The sequence below is a fragment of the Phytophthora parasitica genome, assembly GCF_000247585.1.
Source record: "Phytophthora parasitica INRA-310 unplaced genomic scaffold supercont2.3, whole genome shotgun sequence".
Taxonomy (NCBI): Eukaryota; Oomycota; class Peronosporomycetes; order Peronosporales; family Peronosporaceae; genus Phytophthora; species Phytophthora nicotianae.
The window spans coordinates 1,466,945-1,487,350 of record NW_008648989.1 but is presented as its reverse complement, the minus strand read 5'-3'; the positions used below and the strand labels follow the sequence as shown (position 1 = coordinate 1,487,350).

The window sequence follows — 20,406 nt, the reverse complement described above, 5'->3', positions numbered from 1 at the left end:
TCACTTCCCAATTTGCCTCCTCCAAACAAAACCACCATGGACATGATGAGCCCCACCACCGCCTTCGAGGCCAATATGTGCCCCGATCTCAAGCGTATGCACAGCGAGTCGGATGTCTACCGCTGCACAGAAGCGGGCTGCCACCGCGAGTTCAACCGCAAGTACACGCTCGCCGAGCACGTCAAGACGCACACCGGTGAGCGTCCCCATCTGTGCCCTGTTCCTACCTGCGGCAAGCGCTTCAGTACGTCCGGCAACCTCTCGCGCCACAAGCGGCTGCACGGCTACATTGAGCCGCTCAAGTGCCCCGTTCAGGGCTGTATCTGCACCTTCCCGAGCAACATCAAGCTCGAGAAGCACATGAAGTTCCACTACGGAAGCGACGTCAAGGTGTGTCTGGTTCCTGGCTGTGGTAAGACCTTCACCACGACGGGCAACCTCAACCGTCACCGAAAGAACCACCACGGCATTGCTACCGCTGGCTGCACGAGCCCCACGTCGTCTAAGGTCACCGTCGTTGGCAGCCCTACCGCCGCCGAGCAGTGGATCCCGACGGCGCCTCTCGATGACTTTACCCTCTGGTCAGATACCCTCAGTGCCGAGCTTGATTTTACTGAGACGGCCACCAACCAGGACCTGCTGGAAGCTCTCGAGTCTTTCCTCGACGAGGACGAGCCACTGCAGTTCTAAAGAGTAGCTGACGTCGTTCGACGCCGTGAAGACCGGCGTCCTATTTTATTCTGAGTAGCACGAATGTAAGTTAAAACAATCCAACGCCTTCAAAACAACGAAGTATCTTGTTCGCTCTTGAGACTTTTTCAACGACCAAAGTTTCGGCATGAAGCACAGCCGCGTTCGCCTTGGCTCTCGCCGACGGGGGCATCATATTGAAGACACGGATTATTCTCGCTGGCAGTGACAAACGCGAGCTGCCCAGTCTTTCATCGCACGCGGTGGGGTGTAGCTAGGCTTCCCTAGCGATTCGCTTCAAGCGATGCCCCAAGCAGACCTCGTGGCTTGTGTTTATGCGCTGGGGTACAGTCGCCACATGACCGGATGTACACGAACCGTGTCAGTGGACACTTGTAGGCCGCAGCTGTTTGGCGTTGTTTGTGGCAAAGCGCGCGAGTCGTGACAACCTCGTCAACCATGCGTAAGTTTTCGGTGCTGGTCTCGCAACACTCGGCCAGATTGCACCTCGGTGTCACACACAGGGTCATCGCGCACGGCGATCAAATCCGGAGACGATGATCCATGTCCACACCGATTCAGTGACCGAAGTCCCGCCACGAGGCCGCTCTCAGTCGCAACGCCGGACCAGCTCAGCTGACGGTGCGGACGCCAAAGAGCTGCAAACAACACTCACTCATTCTGCAATTGGTTGCTCCCCACCAACAGCTAAATCCCCACCTCAACCGATACCATGCTTCCGTCTACCGAATCGACCATCAAGACGTGCGGCCTGAAGCGCCAATTGTCCGACACCTCGTCCGTGCACGCGTGCACCGTGCCGGGCTGCAACCGGCAGTTCACCCGCAAATACACGCTCATGGAGCACACGAAGACACACACCGGTGAACGCACGCACATTTGTCCAGTGCCCACGTGCGGTAAGAGCTTTAGCACGTCTGGCAATCTGTCCCGTCACAAGCGTCTCCATGGCTACATTGAGCCGCTCAAGTGCCCCGTTCAGGGCTGTATCTGCACGTTTCCGAGCAACAATAAGCTGGAGAAGCACATGAAGTTTCACTATGGCACGGCCAACAAGATCTGTGTAGTGCCTGGGTGCGGCAAGACCTTCACCACAACCGGAAATCTGAACCGTCATTTGAAAAACCAGCACGGTCACAAGCAGGACAAGGCGCCGATCACACCGGTGACAACGGATCTGCCTCCACTCAACAGTGGAGCGAGCAGCCCCACAAGTGCGGAGCAATGGTTCCCCCTCCCGACAAGTGATATTGATTCGGTCTGGAGCGAAGACGTGTCGTCATGGACGTCTGCATCAACCACGGGATTGTTCGAAGATGTTTGGAATCCGGTGCTGCTCGACACATTAGTGAACATGTTGGACGACCAGAGCGCATTCTCATGTTAGGAATATGATCAAGTTCCGAATAATATGTTAAGTAAAAACAACGTTGAGCATGCAACTATTATTTTTGGTAGCTTGTACGACGCCACTTGACTTTCTAGCTTCCTAGACCTATTTCGCTGCGTCTTCGAATCGTGGCTGGGGGTTGTAGTTTATCTTGCTAGGCGACTCGCCTAAGGCGAGTTTGGAGGTTGTGCACGCTCGCCAGACGAGATTTAGGAAACGATTCTCGTTTGATAAACACCAATACACATGGAGAAGCAGCCAGCAATAATCCCGTTTCCACGTGGTGGCGCAACTACATCGCAGAAGCAGCAGGTAAATGCATGGTGAAATACCGTTTTAGCGACTCGCCCTTCCCCTCCACACATCGCCGCGAGGATCTTGGCAATGGTGTCTCAAGCACATTAGCCGGTTGTTCCTGGCGTCCCTGGAAGCGTAGGGCTGAAAAGCCTACATGAGTCAATTCCTGGACAGACATGTTCACCGGCTAGTGAAAATCCACGAGAACAAAGCTGCTTGCACCCTTGTAAACAATACTGAAAAGCCACCTGTCGATTCATCATGGTTATCGCTTGAATATATCGAGTGTCCCCGAACACTCTCCCTCCAAGATGAAACACATGCCGGCCGGATATCTGATAGAGCGGATGGAACAGTTTACTAAGGTGAGCCATTCTCACATTCCCAGGGAAGGTACCACTTGACCATGAACCTGCCGCCGAGTTACTACACCATGAACTCAGTGTTCTTCAACATACCAGTGCCACCGATGCACCAAGCCTTCCTCCCAATGCCAGCGTTCCAACACCAGTATAACCAGAACACCCGGTTTGCCAAACCCAGCAAACCGCTTGCACGTAAACGAAACCACGCGTGTCCTGTGCGTTCGTGTGGCAAGCGCTTCACGACGTCGGGAAATCTGTCACGCCACAAAAGACTGCACGGCAAGATTGATCCGCTGAACTGCCCAGTCGACGGCTGCGTCTGCGAGTTCCCGAGCGCGAATAAGCTGGAACGGCATCTCAAGTTCCATTACGGCGGGGACGTCAAGGTGTGCCGCGTTGAAGCGTGCGGCCGGACGTTTAGCACGACCGGTAACTTGAATCGTCACATGAAGAAGCACCACGGAGGAGTGGCCTCCCCCACTGCTGCTACCTCTGTAGTTACTCCTACACATGACTACAAAACGAATACGGAGGCACGGAGTCCTTGTGCGAGCATCAGCGGCGAATCCGGCACATACTCGGACACTTCAGTTGGACCAATTTGCTCCACTCCGTCGGAGACGGGAGCCAGTGTTTTGTTTGACTGCGTATGGAATACCGACCTACTAGACACGCTAGCGTGCATCCTGGACGGCGACGATGAGCCGGAGCGGGAGAAGGCAAGCCGATGGTAGTTGGGTATCTATAGGAACGCGAAATAATACAATCCATTGTGCTGAAATTCAGTGACAGACTTTGGTGTTTGAATGCTACCCGGTATTGATACGCTCAGACTCCGAGTCAGAGGGACGATCGATGCCAGCGTACAATGTTGCAATCTGCGTGCTTAGGCTCCGGTCGAACGTTGAGAACCAGCAGTGTTGTCGTTATTCAAACGATGCCGCACGTGCCGTTGTTCACGGCCCGTCGTTGGCAACGACTCGTTGCCATGGCTGTTGACGATCCTTTGTCGATCCACCACTTCTAGAGTGACTCTAGGACACAATCAGCGGTGATGATCGCGGCGATCTGCCCGTCAGGTATTACTTGGCTACATTGCTGCCTGCAATTTGCTGGTCGCTCATGTTGAAGACCCCAAGATCGGGATTTGAAAGCGGCGGAACTTGGCAGGATTCATTCCGCGTGGTGGACATCGGCTGATTCTGCAGGCGCTGCGCGGGCAGCCAGACTCCTGGCGATCGATCTTCCATCGCCGGCTTGGCCACCGGACCATCTTCGCAGCGAATGGCACTGCGGGCTGTCAAACGACGACCTTCCTGCGTGTAGGAGCGCGGCGTACCAGCTTGAGGTGTGACGATAAACTGCTGTCGGTATGTATCCGATCACGTGTAGAATGGATCCGCTCCGTCGTGTGCGGACCAGAATCCCGGCCAGCCAACGCTACTCGTCGGACAGAGGTGGCCCGTGGCTGCTTCTTTCGAGTCCTGAGTGGCAGCCAGTATGGCGTGCTGCACCGAAAGCCGATCAGGACGATGGCTGGCTGCCAGCCTCAAGACGCCATCCTTCGTCTGCGGTTTCATTCCAGAGACCATCACGCGCGTCCAGAAAAGAAGACAGGAATGCACAGACCCCTGCTATTTGCTGCTGCGTGTGCGCGCACAGCCAGCAGGCTGCTGGAGTCAATTCAGTGCCCCCACTGTAATGCTGCGATCTGTCACCGAGGTGGGACCTACGAGCGGACACATGCGGCCCGCCATTCTCACTGCTGTTTGATTCAGCTGGTCAGCTCGTAGATGACAGTGGTTCAGCATACCTAAGATCTCAGGGAACGTGATGGCTTACAGACCGAGTCACACGGCTCATCGACGTGAGCGCGGCCGCCGACTTGACTCCACAAAGACCGGCTGCGTTCACCCCACGTCATTATCGCTTTGGCCCTGCACGAGCTAGAGCTCTCAGTACATCGAGCACACACAGGCTTGGGCCAATTCACTGTCATGATCGCGAACAGCGAAGCTGAAAATGAGCTGCAGCTGATGCTGTCACCGTCGCCGTCGCAATCTGTGAAGGCGACGGGTGTGAAGCGCTCGCGACCGGCCATTCACGCGTGCCCGGAGCCGGGCTGCACGCGCCGCTTTAACCGCAAATACACCCTCGCTGAGCACATCAAGACGCACACCGGTGAGCGTCCGCACGTGTGTCCTGTACGCACGTGTGGTAAGCGCTTCAGTACGTCCGGCAACCTCTCGCGCCACAAGCGGCTGCACGGCTACATTGAGCCGCTCAAGTGCCCCGTTCAGGGCTGTATCTGCACGTTTCCGAGCAACAATAAGCTGGAGAAGCACATGAAGTTCCACTACGGAAGTGCAGTCAAGGTGTGTCTAGTTCCTGGCTGCGGCAAGACTTTCAGCACGACCGGCAATCTGAACCGGCACCTCAAACACCAGCACCCGGACCTCCCGGCAGCTCAAACCCAGGCTCAGACTCAGCAGATGTCGGCCCCTCCGCCGATCGTCACCGTCCCACAGGTGATGCCGCCGCAGTTTATCCTCCGTAGCCCCACGAGCGCGGAGCAGTGGCCCGCTCTCAGTTCGACGGTGCCTGTTTTCAAGCCGCGCGCGACGACGTGCTGGCCGCAGCAGACCACGGTCCAGCAGGAGCTGATGCTGCAGTACGGGCAACAAATGCCGCAGACTATCTTTTCGCCTACGCGGTCGTGCTCGGAGCTGTTTGAGGACGTGTGGAACTCCGAGATGCTAGACACTCTCGTGAGCGTGTTGCATGACCCCACTATTCGTTGTTAAAGGAAGCAAAAGGTAGAAGACTTCACTATTTAGGAGGATCTGCTGTCCGCATTGATGTAGTAAATACAAACGTATACGTTTAGCGTTTTCAGCCAAGTGCCCGTTGCATTGCTGCTTCGTCAAAACCAGTGACATCTCTTGAACCTTGTGCACTAGCGAAATGTTAATCGATCGCAACGGCTGTCGGTCGGTGCAGGAAAAGTTATCGTGCGAGGCGTCGAAGCCAGCAACGAGCACAGAGCTGTCGAGGCTCGACTCGAGCACTGTCATGCCAACAAGACGCCTTCGAGCAGCGTGGGGGAATTGCCGATAGTCATGGCGATCGTTCGAACACCGAAAATATATGAAATAAAGTATGCCGATATCTCATGTGCTCCTTACACTACAGTTGCACTTGTGGATCCAAGCTCGTCTGACGAGGTTTTCGCTTTATTCTTGGCCTGTGCAGAACGGGCCGCACTGCGGCGGCGATATCGAGTCTTGTTGTAACACACAGAGCATCAAGTAGATCTTTGTAACCATGTACCTAAATAACTTAAAATTGGTCGTGCAGTAGCCGCCACCGACGTTTGGGGTTTGCTCGCGTCGAGCATGTAATAAAAAGACAAACTTCAACTTTGGCTCGTCGGTGTGTGGTTGCATAAACACGCGCTATATGTACCGGTAGCGAAAAGTGGACATGACGGGGCGTCAACTAAAAAAACTGTTTATTCCTCCCAAAGGGTGTGACGAAACATAAAGACAACAACACCTTGCTGTTGCAGAGTGAATGTCCACGAATTCAGGTCTCATCCGCGGCGTCGATATTTATCAATGAAGGATGAGGACCTGTTCTTAGGCTCGCATCTCGTGTAAGTGAGCTCCTCTTGACGAATCCTCACCAGATTGCTTGGGCATTCTAATTCCCACGCCCTTGTCGCTACAGCATTGCTTTCAGGAGCATAAGAGCACATCAACACATATTTCCTCGTTGCCGGTGCTTCGTAGCGTTACGAGCTGTAGCGCACGGGAAGGTTGGGCCTCCTGTTGCAACCTCTGGTGCATGCTAATGCCCGTTGCCGCGTCTGCTTGGGCTTCTGCACTCGACTGTCACAATGCAGCTACATGTGCACGACCTGCGTCTCACCGAGACAAGCTACGGTATCCCAGGTGGCGACAGTAATTGTCCGCATACTGGGACGGCCGGACGACGCTGTTTCCTCCGACTCGTGCTTGCTTATGTGGAAGTCCTCGGCTGAGCACCTATAGCTTGTGAAGCAAGAAGGCGAGCGTCGTATTGGTCAAAGAATTGATTCGATCTTTAAGTTACTATACACACTATCGCCTAGTTGGTTTACAAGCCCGCTTTAGTCGAGCAGCATCTTGGACAGAATGTCCAGCATTTCGGGGGTCCACGGCGTCGTGCACGCGCTCTCGAACGGGGCCGGCAGCTCCAGCTCGATCGACTCCGACGCGAGTTCCCACGCGTTGCCTGTCCATTCCTGGTCAATGCCCGTGGGACTCTCGCGGGTAGGCGTGCTGCACTTCTGGTTGCTGGGGGTGCTGCAAATGAAGCTCAAAGTCGGCGAAGACGGCGCTGGCGTCTTGTACTTCTCGCGTTCCTGTTCTGTGTGCTGGTTCTTGAGGTGGCGGTTGAGGTTGCCCGTGGTACTAAACGACTTGCCGCACTCCGGCACCTTGCATGTGTGTGTCCGCGGCACGTAGTGCGTACGCATGTGCTTGGCCAGCTTGATGTCGCTCATGAACTTGCTAGTGCAGCCCTTCACGGGGCAATGCACGGGCTCAATGGCGCCGTGGAGACGCATATGCCGGGACAGATTACCTGAGGTGCTGAAGCGCTTGCCGCAGCCGCGTGCACGACACACGTGCGGGCGTTCACCCGTGTGCGTCTTCATGTGCTCTGTAAGCGTGTACTTGCGGTTGAATCGGCGTCCACAGCGCACGTCCGGGCACTGAAAGGCGCGGTTGCCGCTGTTGTTCTGTTTGAGGGTCATATCGGCTGGGATAACGATGCGATCGAGCTCGATGTCCTGCATGTCTGATGTATTGGATAGCTAGAGGTAGCTGCTGCTTGGTAATGCCTGTGTAGTGTTGGGCAAGTTGTGGAATGAGACCGAAAAAGCTGTTCGAAAGCGTGATGCGGTGCAGTACCTACGTACGTCATGGCTGGGACCAACGCGCAATCAGAGACCGCGCACGCCTACGCTACACGCTGGACAAGCGCAGCGTGACGGATGTCTTACACGCGATACGGCCAGGGCGATTTGCCCGCTCGTCAGCGGGCCTCTCGTGGCGGCTATGCTTCGCTTGCCCCGGTCAAAGCTGCCTCAGGTCATCAATCCCATACAGCCAAAGGTCTGTTAGAAATCCCAGCTGGTCGTGCAACATTGTTTGAGTCTCGCTCACACAACATTCATGATGTTTTTTTCCAAATCTCTCTATTAAGTAAATATAGGGAGAGACAACCTCTTAAAAAAAGGTTTTTTTTTCTTGCGCTGATGCGTCTTTTTCACGTTTTGCATCAAGTACGAATATTTAATTCCAGGGCGAAACCAATATTAGGTGTGTGCATGAATTTGTGGACATATTGCCATCGTGCACTTACTTTAATAGTGATTTGTTGATGCAGCTACAGTCCTTGGTGCCAGTGAGCACGTCTTGTGCCTATGGGCAATGACACTCAAAGCTATTGATAATGCGAATCCTAATGACATTAGCGCGATTCTGAGCCTTTCGACTGTTGTCTAGGTTTATGTGGCCTTCAATGAACTTGCAACACCGTAAAGAACGTGAAGGGCATTTCGATAACTGCTGACATCTCAAATTAATCCCATAGCTATACTTTTACCAGGTGTTGTATTTAACTTGCAATTTTTCTTTTTAAGGAATTGTCCCAAATTCCCTCAATTAATAATGACTGGCACATCCCACGGCTATCAAGTGACAACTCCTTCAGAATCGACTTTCCCCAGGTATCCGCCCAAGTATCCGCGGAGACCCCGTCACAGACTCATTGGAGACACTCGAGTGGAAAATCCAAAGGGGGAGTTCAAGTCGACGACTCCTCGATTGAAAACATGAACGCTTACGAATGCATTCGCCGTCCCAGCCCAAGATGCAAGGCCATGCATGGGCAGGTCGCGCGGACTGCAAACGCGGAGCTTGTGATGCTCGAGCTTGGAGTCTGCCAGCAGTGTCAGTCATGGCTACAATACTAAAACGTGCTCCTTTTCTCTTTCGGGATGCTCACTCGAACAGCAAAAAAAAAGTATGACGTTTACTGTACTTTTATACATACTTTTGTAGTTCTGCTTGAGCTGACTGCAGCATGACTGCGTTATCGTTAACTTCGCAATTTGATTCGCGTATTGACCACATCAAGACCGTATTTACCACACTTACAAACCGCTTCATCACTTCAACTAAGCAGCATGTGTCCGAGGATCTCGAGTGTCTCGGGACTCCAGGGCTCGTCACATGGCCTGTCGATTGGGGCAGGGGTCACCTCCATCATAACAACGTCTGCGTTTACATCTGTCCCGTGGCCGCTTTTTCCATTAGGAACCTGCCAGCTTGCCAGCGCCGACTGCACCAGCTCCTCGCGCTTGCTGCCTGTACAGTGCTTCTTGAGATGTCGATTCAAATTTCCTGTGGTGCTGAATACCTTTGTGCACCCCGCAACTTTGCAGGGGTGCGTCCGAGGAGCATCGTGCTGCTTCAGGTGCTTCGCAAGCTGGACGTCGCTTAAGAAACTGCGCGAGCAACCGTCTCGAGGACACCGTATGAGAGGCAGGGGTCCGTGAAGCCGCATATGCCGCGCGAGGTTGCTAGAAGTGGCGAATCGCCGGCCGCAGCCCGCGGCCCGACAGACGTGAGGTTTGTCTCCTGTATGGGTCTTCATGTGCTCTGTCAGTGTGTACTTGCGGTTGAAGCCGCGTCCGCAATGTTCTAGCGGGCAAAAGAATCGCTTTCCGACCTCGCTCGGCTGCATGTGCTGAGTTGTGCAGGGTTTTGGTAATTCGGGGAATGACATCCATGATGTCCAGCCAGGATAGCGTCATGTCCACTGCGGCAACAAGATACTTTCTCTGATCGTCGGTGACATTGCAGCGCAATCGCATTGTAGACACAATAGAGATTGCGGTCACCAGCTTCAAGAGTACATGTAAAAGGTGCCATGGCTACCTTTTCGCTGTCATACGCAGCAGCGGTGACACTGGAATTGCTGTGCCGGGACAACGGTGGCCTGGCGCCTTGACGTAGGAAATTCCCGCCGGCAAAAAAAATGGTCGCGTTAGACAGCAAGGCGCACGCACAGGCTGGATATTGTGCATGTCGTGTAGTGTAAAATTGTTTTCAAAACATTTGTAGCTGCTCATTTAACCCTAACCTTCTAGGGATCATAATCTTCAGTAGCCCAATGATGCTCCCCATCCTGCATAAATGGTCCATAATTGACATGCGATGGTTCATCTTTGACAGGCGTGGGATTTGTGCGACCATTTCGACATCAGCTCAACATCCTCTATTAATTAATTTCATATGAATTAATAGAGGTTTAGTGTAGCTAAGTCGGTCGATGATGACCAACAAGTGGTTCACTTGCTGCAGTTGCGGTGTCCAAGCAAGTTTTGTGAATACTCTGAGGGGGTCGATCTGCATCGGGTGCAGATACGGAGAGTGACTACAATGCTTTGGTCCGACGCAGCAAACGGAATTCGTCATCGTAACCCGCTCGAACAGCGAAAAAAAAATCAGCGACAGCATCACTCGATTGCTTCGAGCCCAAAGGTGATTGCGAACTCGTATCCAACGTGGGCCTCACCGTGACAGCCATCGTCTGTTGTTTGCTCCCTATGGCTGCTGACTCATTCTTGACTACGTAATATGATAAGGTTTCAGAGCGTCGAAGCGAACACGGTACAGTATCCGTCCTTTACTCCCAAGAACCCAGGAATGGAATTATTTCAAGCTGGTGCTTTGCCGACGAAGAAATTGTTTACACTATGTGCAGTAGTATCTACGTCTCTGAATTGTTGGAATCGGCAGACTGAATTAGACAGCACAGAATGCTATGATTAGGTTGTCCAGCGTTACCGATCTGGCATCTCCAAAGCAGGACTCCAGTAGTGCGGCGTTGTGCGCGGAGACTGATCCGCTTGTGCTAGCTGTGTACGTGGTAGCGTCCAAACAACATCATGAGTCAGTCGCCTCTTCGATCAGGCTTCGAGGTATCGAAGCGCTCGACTTGTCGTTGTTTGCATGGCTGGGTCGATCTAAACCAATGCAATTCTTCACTTTCTGCAGCGCCAGGCCCCAGATGCAGCGGGTATGGTATCGTCGATGGCTCAAAAAGGCACTAAGGAGACGAGAGCAGCCGAAGCGCTTGCTATGAAGGACGAGCAGATGAAAATCCTCGGCAGTCAAAACGCCCAACTGCTGACTTCGCTCAATGCAATGGACGACGAGATCGGCACGTTGAAGATGAACAAGCTCAGGCTCGAAGAAGAGAACCGCAGCCTTCGTGACCAGAACTTCGAACTACAAAGCAAAGCTCGTGCCGCTGAAACTACACTCATTAAAGCTCAGGTACGCTGCAACCTAGACAAAAAAAAACGAATGAAATACCTTCGTGAACTGATTGAGTTTCATGATAGACTGGCATTGAGGAGCGCGAGACTCAAGTGAGAGTACTAACCGACCATAACACAGAGCTGCTCCGTCTTCTAGAGCACGAGGAAGCACAGAGTTCGTCTTTAGCTTTAAGAACAACCCAACTCAAGTCAGATCTCGAGGCATTAGAGACGCGTTATGCCTCTTTATTGGCATCTGCCAAGACCCACGAAGAGATCGCCACTCGTGCAACTCGTGAAGGTCAAATGCGAGCTGAAGAAGTGCGTTTACTACGGAACGAAAGTGACCAGCTACGTGCGTGCAATGTCGAGATGAAGATGAAGACACAAGTGGAACTAGAAGCCTTACAGGAGCAGCTTCGTGTACGCAAGGAGAAGCAGTACCAGCTCTTGGAAAAGCTTCAACAACTTGAAGAAGCCAAGCGACAGAGCGACGATCAACTCGCATCCGCTGAAGACAAAGCCAGGAAGCTGCACGCTCGTAACCAGGAGCTTGAGACGCAGGTCCAACTCGAAGCCAAGGCCAAACGCGCGCAGATTGACGCCAACAAGAACTTCTTCATCGAGAATGGCAACTTGCAACGTGATAAGCACGAATTACAGACTCGATTCGACAAGGCAGAACAGGAACGTTCACGCATGGAGGCTGAAAACCGCGACTCTGCCGATCAACTACGAGAAATGGCCGAAAAGGTCTTCCAACTTCTGGAACGTCTTAAGCTGGCTGAACTGGGCAAGACGAAGGCCATCGACGGACTTAAACAGAAGGAGGTTGAGCTGCTTGCACTCAAGAAGAAGAACGCTCGACTGCTCAAAGAAGGCACACAGGAAGGTAAAGCACGCGTCAAGTCCGAACTGGACAAGAAAGTGCTGCTTGAACAGCTTCAAGCACTGAAGAAGCACAACGCCCAGCTGTCGTTACGCTGTAGTGACGAGGTCAAGGCGAAGCTGAGGGAAGCAGATGAGCGTAAACAACTCGAGGAAAAGATCAAGACCATGAGTTCTCGTGTAGCCTTCCTGCTCAACAAGATGCAAGCGGATGAAGAAGCCAAAATCGTTAGTAAAGAAGAAACGAAGAAGCTTCAGGCGCAACTCACAACCTTGCAGGAGAAAGGAGCAGAGCTCGCACACAAGCTCCACTCAACTGCTGAGAGCAACCGTGTGGTTACTGAAGCTCTGAGGTGTAAACAGGATGAACTGGACGCACAAACGATCAAATTTGAAGCCACTCAGAAGAAAATGGCCGAAGTGGCGCTGGCTATGGAGCAGTCCGGCATACCGATGGCCACAGGAGCTGATAACAACCAGGAGGCACATCAGAGAGAAGCTACGCATCCAGACGATACAGCAGCAGTAGCAAATGGTCGATTCTTTGTGGAATGTCGAGCTTCACACGGTGGTCTGTTACTCATTAAAGCCAGACGAACTAACTTCAGCCCAAAAGCTCAGCAACAGTCCATCGACTTTCTCGAACGAATGGGTGTCAACACGTTCCTCAAGCGCGCGCAGAAGAGTCTGAACACCAAGCAGCTCCTTGTTGAACGCATCGCAGCTTTTCTCACCACCATCATTACTTGTGAAGACGCTGTAGCGGATGTCAAGGAGCAGCTCGCAGCAAAAGATGACCAAATCGGACACTTGTCCAGAAAAATTCGCTGGATGCAGGAACGATTGACCACTGAGGAAGACGCGAAGCGCAAGACGTTGCTGCGGTATGTGCACGAAGTCAAGTCTCGCGCCCTGACAGTGTCTACGGATTTAAGTGATGAGCGTAATTCTGGCATTTTGAAGCTCCCTGAGAGTGGGGTGGGGGACGAAGAAGTGCACGCCATTGCTGCTCTCTTGCGTAACGCTACCAATGTCCGTGAACTTCAATTGCGAGGCAACGCCATCTCCAGTGAAGGAGCACGAGCCATTGCAGCAGTGTTGAATATTTCATCATGTCGCTTGCGTCAAGTTGACTTGAGGAATAACCAGATCGGCAAAGACGGCATCAAGGTGCTGGCAGAGGCACTGGAGCGCAATGAGCGTATCAAGCACGTGTATGTACACGCTGGTGGTAAGATCGAAGCACTCGGCACTACATCTCCAGTGTCTCAGGCCGCCATTGTTAACGCACAAATCTCCAGTGCTGCAACGCTGGGGAGCTCCGGGCCAACTCATGCGTCACTTATTGGCGTCGAGACTGTCTGCGTCGTGGACGTTCGAGAGCAGACGGAAGCAGACACCAGCAGTGCCAGTACCAGTCTTCTGATTGACTTCGCGGACGATCCGCGTGTCACTGCTGGACAATTATCGACAACAGGACTGGGCAGCACACTCAAGTTGAAGCTGACAGGCATCAATGGAGACGCTGGCATGCAGCCCATGGCCTCGGTAAACGATCGGGACAGTAGCAACCGGCTCTTCTTGCGACGACCGTTGTCTGCTGCTGCGTTGAAGCGACAACGTGAACGTGTTGCCCTGGAACGAAAGAAACGGCAAGAAGAAGCCAAGCGCCAAGCTCGTAAAGAAGCCGAGTGGGCAGGTCGATCCGGTGGGATGGAGTCCAGTCCTTCACACACCAAGAAGTTGCCACCGATTTCGACAAACTCCAGCGGAAAGAGCGTGACACGAATTAGCTCAGCACCTGTACTTCTCAAGAATAAAGAAGCCGAGGCAGGCGATCCCGCCGAGAGCTGACAGCATCATGTCAATTCAGTCCATTCCGGTATCTGCGCCCCCTATAAAAACAACAGTTATGTGGGCGTATGTATTCTTTTCAATGTTATTACCACTGAACACCCCACGTACCAATCCAGCAGACATCGGCAACCACCGTAGATTATCAAGTTTTGTCGCTATACAGTAAAGTCGGTGGCGGCTTCCCTCTCACGTTCTCGCTCACGAGCCTTTAGCATCAGACGCTGTAAAATCAACAAGTTCGCACGTCCTGTTCGTCGCTCCGATAGTGTCAACAGGTTATCGTTCTCCTGCGACATAAAATGTAGTAGCCGAGATACTGTCGAGTTAGCCTCGCTCGCCGTAAGCACTGGTAGGTCTTCACCCTTAAAACTCTCCAGCGCCAATGCCCTCTGCGTGTCACGGAGCAATCCCTGAGCAGCTAAACTCTCCACGACGATCTCGTTGTCTTTGACAAGCTCATCCGCTCCGTTAGACTCGGACTTGTCAAAATCCAGCAGTTCCAGCATAAATTGACTGGAGTTCTCCGTGAAATCCAGTCCGAGCGTCTTCTGAAGTGCTGGAACTTTTGTTAGTTGGGACAGAAGTTCTGCGTACGCTTTGTTGTCATCCTCTTCGATCAAAGCTGCATTGACTTCACCGTCGCCGGGTTCGGGTGCTGACAAGTACAAGGAAGCGGCCCATGCGTGTCGAATGGAAGAAGAAGGTACTGATTCCCACGCCGTGTGCAGCCAGCTCAGCGTATTCCGCATATGAGTGTGCGCATGGACATCGAAGGCGTCAATTACAGGAGAACCGTCATCATGAATCGCCTCGTTCTGTCCCTGTTGTTGAATAGGCTTTGACGTCGCGGCCCATTGTTCGTATTCGTGAAGCAGCGTCTGCAACATCTCACGACGAAAGCGTAACTTGAATGATCGGAAGATTCCTTGGTGAAGAGGTTGTGCGTCACTCGTGGGTCCAGGAGGTAAGAACAGCAGCACTATGGAGTCGAAGCTGAAGCCATTTCGAAACGATCCCGACGGATTCAGCGAATGGGCAGCGGCAACGTGAGCTGTACAGCTGTCCAGAACCAGATACCAGATCTGCTTTCTCGCCGTTGCTTCGTGATTCATAGCCTGGATGAAATCCGCGATCGTAGGCGCGTCGTGTGTGGCGCGACAGTGGTCACGATACTGCACACCGTAAGTCGTTAACGTGTCCACGTCCTTAATAGAGTCCGGGTTCGGGTCTTTGCCAACGACTTGCAAATGCAACTTCTCCCCCGATGCACTCACTGCCATCGCCACTGAAATACGCTCGAGACTACGCACGTCCATATTAACGACCGAGTCCAGCCTCGCTGACGTCGTGCGGTGTCGTAGTATCAGTTCGTCCAGGCTCCAGATGCAAGTCGGCGCTACGTTCATGAGCATTTCACGTATTTTTTGGACACGCTGGTCATACGTCATTCTATCTGGAGTTATCGAAGTCGCTCCTGCTGGCGTGTGGTGCTTCGGGAGTGAGCGCATGCTGCGTCGCTGCATGTACCTGTGTAGCCATCCATTGGACGCCTTGAAGTCCGTGAGCGACATGATCACTTCATCAGACAGCTCGCTGCTATAATCCGCCAAGATCTTGTTACGGAACTCCATAGCTTTGGACTGCAGCAGCTCTCCTGTGACTTTGAGTCCCGGTGCATCCAACTCGACCTGCAACTGCCACTTGTATAGCATATCTTCAATGACACTAAGTTTGTGCTGATACTGCAATACCTTACGACTGCTTGTAGCGCTCTCCACTAGCGCCTGGGCGGAAATAGCTGCTCGTTCCTTCACCATTTTGGTCACTGCGGTGCGTGACACGCCGAATTTCTCGGCTGCAGCTCCCTGCGAGCCTCCCTGGTCCACAAAAGCCAAGATCTCCATCTTCTCCAAGTTGGTCTTGCGGACGCGTCTTCCTTTCCGCGGTTTAGGCGGTGGAGGGGCCGCTACCTGCTCCTGTATTTGCTCTGTTGAAGCTGCGACCGCGGCGTTGAGTCCCACGGCCTCCTCGTTCGTGATAACCATTTCTACGGGCTGTGCGGCGTCCGTCAGTACAGCCGTCACCTGTTCGGCCTCGTTCTTGGCAACAGACGGAACTTCTGATACGTCATGATCCTTTTTAGCCTTGGGCTTTTGCTTGCGTTGCTTCTTGGCGTCCTCTGACGCTAGTGCGTCATCTTGTGCGCGTTTACCTAGAGAAATCGGAGAAGATGAAGAAGCCGCCATATCCGCCTGGGGATCGCTCTCTGTGTCCGAGGAGGGCGAAGCTGCCACCTTCCGTGTGCGCTTGATGTCCATAATGCGGGATAGCAAGTGATTGGACGGGGGAGCGAGAACAGTGACATCTCTGTATAAGAATTCTATTTTTTACCCCTATAAGAGATCACCTACTCTTTGATTGGTGGAAATGCATTTGGGTCTGCTCCACACAGTGATCGAGGATGTGGCGCTGCGTAGCTGGTCGACGGCGTGTCTTGCGCGGCGTCACCACCCCTGCACGTCCCTGTTCCGCGGTATCTACGCCTGCAACGTCGATTGCAAGTCTCCATGCTGGCGTTCCGCTCAATTTCGTCCTCCAGGCGACTCGTGTAGCTTTCCCAACAGCAAGATGTTCATCGCATAGCGCTGTTTCGATGGTGTCGTCGGCTTCCAGGCCTTCTACGCGAGGTTTCAGAAGAACTTTGGAAGGGAAATCGTTGTTGCAATACCAAGGTAGACTTTTTAAAGGATCTAGGCTGATATTCGATCGACGCTCCTTCAGTAGCGTGGAGAGCATCTATCAGAAGAAGACCCCGTTGGAACACGTGCTGCTGCGTCCGGGCATGTACATTGGCTCCGTAGAGGCCGCGAAGGATACTATGTGGATGACGCCTTCCGAATCTGCAGCAAAAGAGGACGAAGAAGGACTTAGAATGAAGCAGCAGGCCGTGGAATATGTCCCTGCTCTCTACAAGATCTTTGACGAGATCATCGTCAACGCTGTGGACAACAAGGTTCGCGATCCGAGCATGAGGCACTTAGACGTGATCATTGAACCTGGAAATAAAGCCAATGGATACAAGCCTTGGATTTCTGTGTATAATGACGGCAAAGGCATCCCCGTCAAGTTCCATAAGACGGAGAAGGTCTACGTACCGGAGTTGGTGCTGGGCCATTTACTCACGGGATCGAATTTTGACGATACGGCAGCGAGATTGACGGGTGGAAGACACGGATATGGTGCCAAACTGACGAATATTTTCAGTAAAGAGTTCGTTGTGGAGACAGGGGATACGTCCACGGGATTACGATACAAACAGGTCTGGCTTAACAACATGCGAACACGTGGAGAGCCAGAGATCACCGAGTTTACTGGTAAGGACGGGAAAGATTTTACGAAAGTATCATTTTCCCCGGATCTGGAGAAGTTTGAGATGCAGAAGCTTACTGCAAGTATGACACGTGTGCTGAAGAAGCGCGTGTATGATATCGCTGGATGTTTATCGGATGTAGAAGTTACTCTGAACGGCAAAAAGGTGCCGATTTCGGGCTTCGAGTCTTACATCCAGGCTTTCCGCCACTCGACAACGAACACCCCGGTTTCGAAGACTGCAAAACCATCGAAAGACAGCGAGGAAGTATCTTCTGGCTCAGATTACATTTATTCGCGTGTAAACAAGCGGTGGGAGATCGGTGTGTTGTCCTCTGATGTAGGTTTTGTCCAGGTGAGCTTTGTGAACGGCATGTCTGCGTTGCGTGGCGGTTCCCACGTTGGTTATGTGAGCGACCAAATCTGCCGTCGCGTTGCTGAACACGTCAACAAGAAGTTCCCGGAGCTTTCGGTCAGCACGGCACAGGTGAAGCCGCACATGGCGATCTTCATCAATTGCCAGATCGAGAACCCAACGTTCGACTCGCAGATGAAGGAGTACATGACGTCGCGGCCTCCAACTTACGGATCAACTTGTGTACTCTCTGAAAGGCTATTGAAGCTGGTGCTGTCTGACTCTGGTATCGTCGAGCGTGTCGTACAAAGTGCCCGTGCTCGACAACGTGCAGCTCTACTAAAGAAGGTGTCGTCTACGCGCGCAAAGAGCACGTCAGTTAATGTCCCTAAGCTTGAAGACGCGAATCTGGCTGGTGGCCCCCGCTCAAGCGAGTGCTCGTTGATTTTGACGGAGGGTGATTCAGCGAAGGCTCTTGCAGTGGCTGGGCTGGCCGTCGTTGGACGCGACCAGTACGGTGTCTTCCCTCTGCGTGGTAAACTTCTAAATGTACGTGATGCCACGGTCGCACAGCTTGGAAAGAACGCCGAGTTTGCACATTTGTGCACGATCCTTGGTCTTCGCATGGACGAGCATTATGGCACAGAGGAAGCACGTCAAAAACTGCGCTATGGAAGAGTGATTGCCATGACGGACCAAGATCACGACGGCTCGCACATTAAAGGATTGCTGTTTAATTTGTTCCACACATTCTGGCCGGAGTTGTTGAAGGAAGGTGGCTTTATAAGTGAGTTCATTACCCCCATTATCAAGGTGAGTCCTACTTCCAAGCGCGTAGGTACTGAACGTGGCCTAGAGACACGGCGTTTCTTCAGTTTGCCTGAATATTTTGAGTGGAAAGCGTCGGTGGATCCCGCTGAGCTCAAGTACTACGCCATTAAGTACTACAAGGGTCTGGGTACTAGCACAAGTGCTGAAGGACGTGAGTATTTCAGCGACCTGGACAACCACCTTGTGGACTTCCACTGGAGTGGTGATAACGATGGCGATGCGTTGGATATGGTATTCAGTAAGGCTCGTGCAGCGGATCGCAAGGCTTGGTTGTTGAACGAATACTCTCCCGACTCTTACCTCGACACAAGCTCGGGGGGTGTCACGTACCAGGACTTTGTGAACCGTGAGCTTATTCAATTCTCTCATGCGGATAACCAGCGATCGCTGCCATCGGTGGTCGATGGTCTCAAAATCTCGCAGCGGAAGGTTCTGTTCGCTTGTTTAAAACGCAAGCTTACGAGTGAAGTGAAGGTGGCTCAGCTGGCTGGTTACTGCAGTGAGCACACAGCCTATCACCACGGAGAAGCCTCGTTACACTCGACGATTGTCAACATGGCGCAGGACTTCGTGGGGTCCAATAACCTGCCGCTACTGTACCCGTCAGGTCAATTTGGTACTCGACTGCAAGGTGGTAAGGACGCTGCTAGTCCTCGATATATCTTCACGTTACTGCAGAAGCACACTCGCTTGGTATTCCCCGAAGAAGACGACGCGCTGTTACGCTACGCCGACGACGATGGCTTCCCTGTTGAGCCAGTGTACTACGTGCCTATTATTCCGATGTTGCTTGTGAATGGGGCGGAAGGAATCGGTACGGGTTGGTCTTCATCCATCCCTTGCCACCACCCGGTGTTGGTGATCGACAATCTTTTGAAGCTTTTGGATGCCGAAGAAGCAGGAGACGATCTCTCGACTGTGGAGCTTGCACCAATGACGCCGTGGGCCAAGGGTTTCAGCGGCGGTCTTCGTCAGACTGGCAAGCATTCGTTCGTATCTCGCGGCAACGTCGAGCAGGTCAATACGTCAACAGTGCGTGTGACAGAGCTGCCTGTAGGCAAGTGGGTGGAGGATTACAAAAAGTTCTTGTGGGATCTCGTTGGTAAGAAGGCTATCCGCTCGTTCTCAGAGCACCATTCGGAGCGTGATGTACGATTCGACATCTCCATGACACGCTCGGATCTCGCCAAGTACGTGGAGGACGCACCTAGCGACGATGCTGGCGATAGTGAAGCGTTGGTGAAGCTGTTGCGTGTGGAAGCACCTCTGAGTACCAGCAATATGCACGCTTTCAATGCTGACGGTCAATTGGTCAAGTACGAGACGAGTGAGGACGTTTTACGTGACTTCTACGGCGTCCGTCGTGAGCTCTACTCGAAGCGTAAGCAGCATCTGGAGCAGCGCCAAACCAAGGAAGTTCTTCGTCTGAGTAACCGTATCCGCTTCATCCAGGAGGTGTCGTCAGGTAGTCTGCAGAAAATCCTCAAGGAACGTATCCCCAAGGCCGAGTTAATTGAGCTGCTTAAGGAGCACGAGTTCTCTCCGGCGTCGGCTTTCAAGGAGGAGGCCATTGACCATATCGGAGACCTTGGATTGGCCGCAGTTGGTCGTGAACAGGATACTGATGATATCGATGGAAGTGAAGACTACGATTACTTGCTGAATACTTCGCTCATGAGCTTCACAAAGGAATTCGCCGACCGTGTGCAGAAGGAGCACGACACCAAGCAGGAGAAGCTACAGACGTTGCAGTCGACGACCCCGGCTCAGCTCTGGCGAGGCGAATTGGAGCGACTGCGCGCTGTGTTGGTACGTGACCAGGAGTTCCAGCTATAGACTGCAAGTAGCAGATAGATAGATGACAACACATAGAGTCCATGTAGACAATGGTGGACGTTATCGTCCACTTCGCTTGTTTTTTGTTGTCTTTAGTTTTGATTCGTCGAAAACTTGATACTACTATTTT

General features: G+C 52.7%; 11 protein-coding genes across 15 annotated transcripts; 6 read left to right on the top strand and 5 right to left on the bottom strand.

Annotated features, from left to right (window-relative positions):
• The first annotated feature begins 11 nt into the window (after positions 1-11).
• On the top strand, positions 12-792 carry PPTG_01632 (hypothetical protein). Its single transcript, XM_008895009.1, has one exon. It carries the CDS (start codon positions 37-39, stop codon positions 688-690), a length of 654 nt encoding a protein of 217 aa, XP_008893257.1. The 5' UTR covers positions 12-36; the 3' UTR covers positions 691-792.
• On the bottom strand, positions 748-1,151 carry PPTG_21085 (hypothetical protein; the record flags this gene model as incomplete). Its single annotated transcript, XM_008895538.1, has 1 exon — positions 748-1,151. One exon carries the CDS (start codon positions 1,149-1,151, stop codon positions 975-977), a length of 177 nt encoding a protein of 58 aa, XP_008893786.1. The 3' UTR covers positions 748-974.
• Positions 1,142-2,198, top strand: PPTG_01631 (hypothetical protein). The gene has a single exon (XM_008895008.1). The coding sequence runs from the start codon at positions 1,424-1,426 to the stop codon at positions 2,096-2,098; it is 675 nt and encodes a 224-aa protein (XP_008893256.1). The 5' UTR covers positions 1,142-1,423; the 3' UTR covers positions 2,099-2,198.
• Positions 2,199-2,804: 606 nt separating this feature from the next.
• On the top strand, positions 2,805-3,497 carry PPTG_01630 (hypothetical protein; the record flags this gene model as incomplete). The annotated part of the gene is made up of 1 exon (XM_008895007.1): positions 2,805-3,497. The coding sequence occupies one exon, from the start codon at positions 2,805-2,807 to the stop codon at positions 3,495-3,497; it is 693 nt and encodes a 230-aa protein (XP_008893255.1).
• Positions 3,498-3,845: 348 nt separating this feature from the next.
• Positions 3,846-4,013, bottom strand: PPTG_01629 (hypothetical protein; the record flags this gene model as incomplete). The annotated part of the gene is made up of 1 exon (XM_008895006.1): positions 3,846-4,013. One exon carries the CDS (start codon positions 4,011-4,013, stop codon positions 3,846-3,848), a length of 168 nt encoding a protein of 55 aa, XP_008893254.1.
• Positions 4,014-4,585: 572 nt separating this feature from the next.
• Positions 4,586-5,660, top strand: PPTG_01628 (hypothetical protein). Its single transcript, XM_008895005.1, has one exon. It carries the CDS (start codon positions 4,761-4,763, stop codon positions 5,565-5,567), a length of 807 nt encoding a protein of 268 aa, XP_008893253.1. The 5' UTR covers positions 4,586-4,760; the 3' UTR covers positions 5,568-5,660.
• Positions 5,661-6,834: 1,174 nt separating this feature from the next.
• Positions 6,835-7,947, bottom strand: PPTG_01627 (hypothetical protein). Its single transcript, XM_008895004.1, has one exon. The coding sequence runs from the start codon at positions 7,601-7,603 to the stop codon at positions 6,914-6,916; it is 690 nt and encodes a 229-aa protein (XP_008893252.1). The 5' UTR covers positions 7,604-7,947; the 3' UTR covers positions 6,835-6,913.
• An 893-nt stretch (positions 7,948-8,840) lies between these two features.
• PPTG_01626 (hypothetical protein) lies at positions 8,841-9,600 on the bottom strand (the record flags this gene model as incomplete). The annotated part of the gene is made up of 1 exon (XM_008895003.1): positions 8,841-9,600. One exon carries the CDS (start codon positions 9,598-9,600, stop codon positions 8,986-8,988), a length of 615 nt encoding a protein of 204 aa, XP_008893251.1. The 3' UTR covers positions 8,841-8,985.
• Positions 9,601-10,910: 1,310 nt separating this feature from the next.
• Positions 10,911-13,882, top strand: PPTG_01625 (hypothetical protein; the record flags this gene model as incomplete). The annotated part of the gene is made up of 2 exons (XM_008895002.1): positions 10,911-11,156; positions 11,225-13,882. The coding sequence occupies 2 exons, from the start codon at positions 10,911-10,913 to the stop codon at positions 13,880-13,882; spliced, it is 2,904 nt and encodes a 967-aa protein (XP_008893250.1).
• PPTG_01624 (hypothetical protein) lies at positions 11,213-16,242 on the bottom strand. 5 transcript variants are annotated; one of them, XM_008894999.1, is made up of 3 exons: positions 13,994-16,242; positions 12,298-13,923; positions 11,213-12,217 (listed from the first exon to the last, which is right to left on the bottom strand). In XM_008894999.1, the coding sequence occupies exon 1, from the start codon at positions 16,201-16,203 to the stop codon at positions 14,041-14,043; it is 2,163 nt and encodes a 720-aa protein (XP_008893247.1). In that variant the 5' UTR covers positions 16,204-16,242; the 3' UTR covers positions 11,213-12,217; positions 12,298-13,923; positions 13,994-14,040. The 5 variants fall into 5 exon arrangements, with proteins under 5 accessions (XP_008893247.1, XP_008893246.1, XP_008893245.1 ...); XM_008895001.1 differs by having other exon boundaries at positions 12,196-12,217; positions 12,301-13,923; XM_008894998.1 differs by having other exon boundaries at positions 12,298-16,242.
• A 63-nt stretch (positions 16,243-16,305) lies between these two features.
• Positions 16,306-20,395, top strand: PPTG_01623 (hypothetical protein). Its single transcript, XM_008894996.1, has one exon. The coding sequence runs from the start codon at positions 16,347-16,349 to the stop codon at positions 20,274-20,276; it is 3,930 nt and encodes a 1,309-aa protein (XP_008893244.1). The 5' UTR covers positions 16,306-16,346; the 3' UTR covers positions 20,277-20,395.
• The last annotated feature ends 11 nt before the right edge of the window (positions 20,396-20,406 follow it).

Coding starts and splice junctions, on each gene's coding strand:
- PPTG_01627 (XM_008895004.1), bottom strand. CDS start 7,603: ATGCAGGACATCGAGCTCGATCGCATCGTTATCCCAGCCGATATGACC.
- PPTG_01624 (XM_008894998.1), bottom strand. CDS start 16,203: ATGGACATCAAGCGCACACGGAAGGTGGCAGCTTCGCCCTCCTCGGAC.
- PPTG_01631 (XM_008895008.1), top strand. CDS start 1,424: ATGCTTCCGTCTACCGAATCGACCATCAAGACGTGCGGCCTGAAGCGC.
- PPTG_01628 (XM_008895005.1), top strand. CDS start 4,761: ATGATCGCGAACAGCGAAGCTGAAAATGAGCTGCAGCTGATGCTGTCA.
- PPTG_01632 (XM_008895009.1), top strand. CDS start 37: ATGGACATGATGAGCCCCACCACCGCCTTCGAGGCCAATATGTGCCCC.
- PPTG_01623 (XM_008894996.1), top strand. CDS start 16,347: ATGTGGCGCTGCGTAGCTGGTCGACGGCGTGTCTTGCGCGGCGTCACC.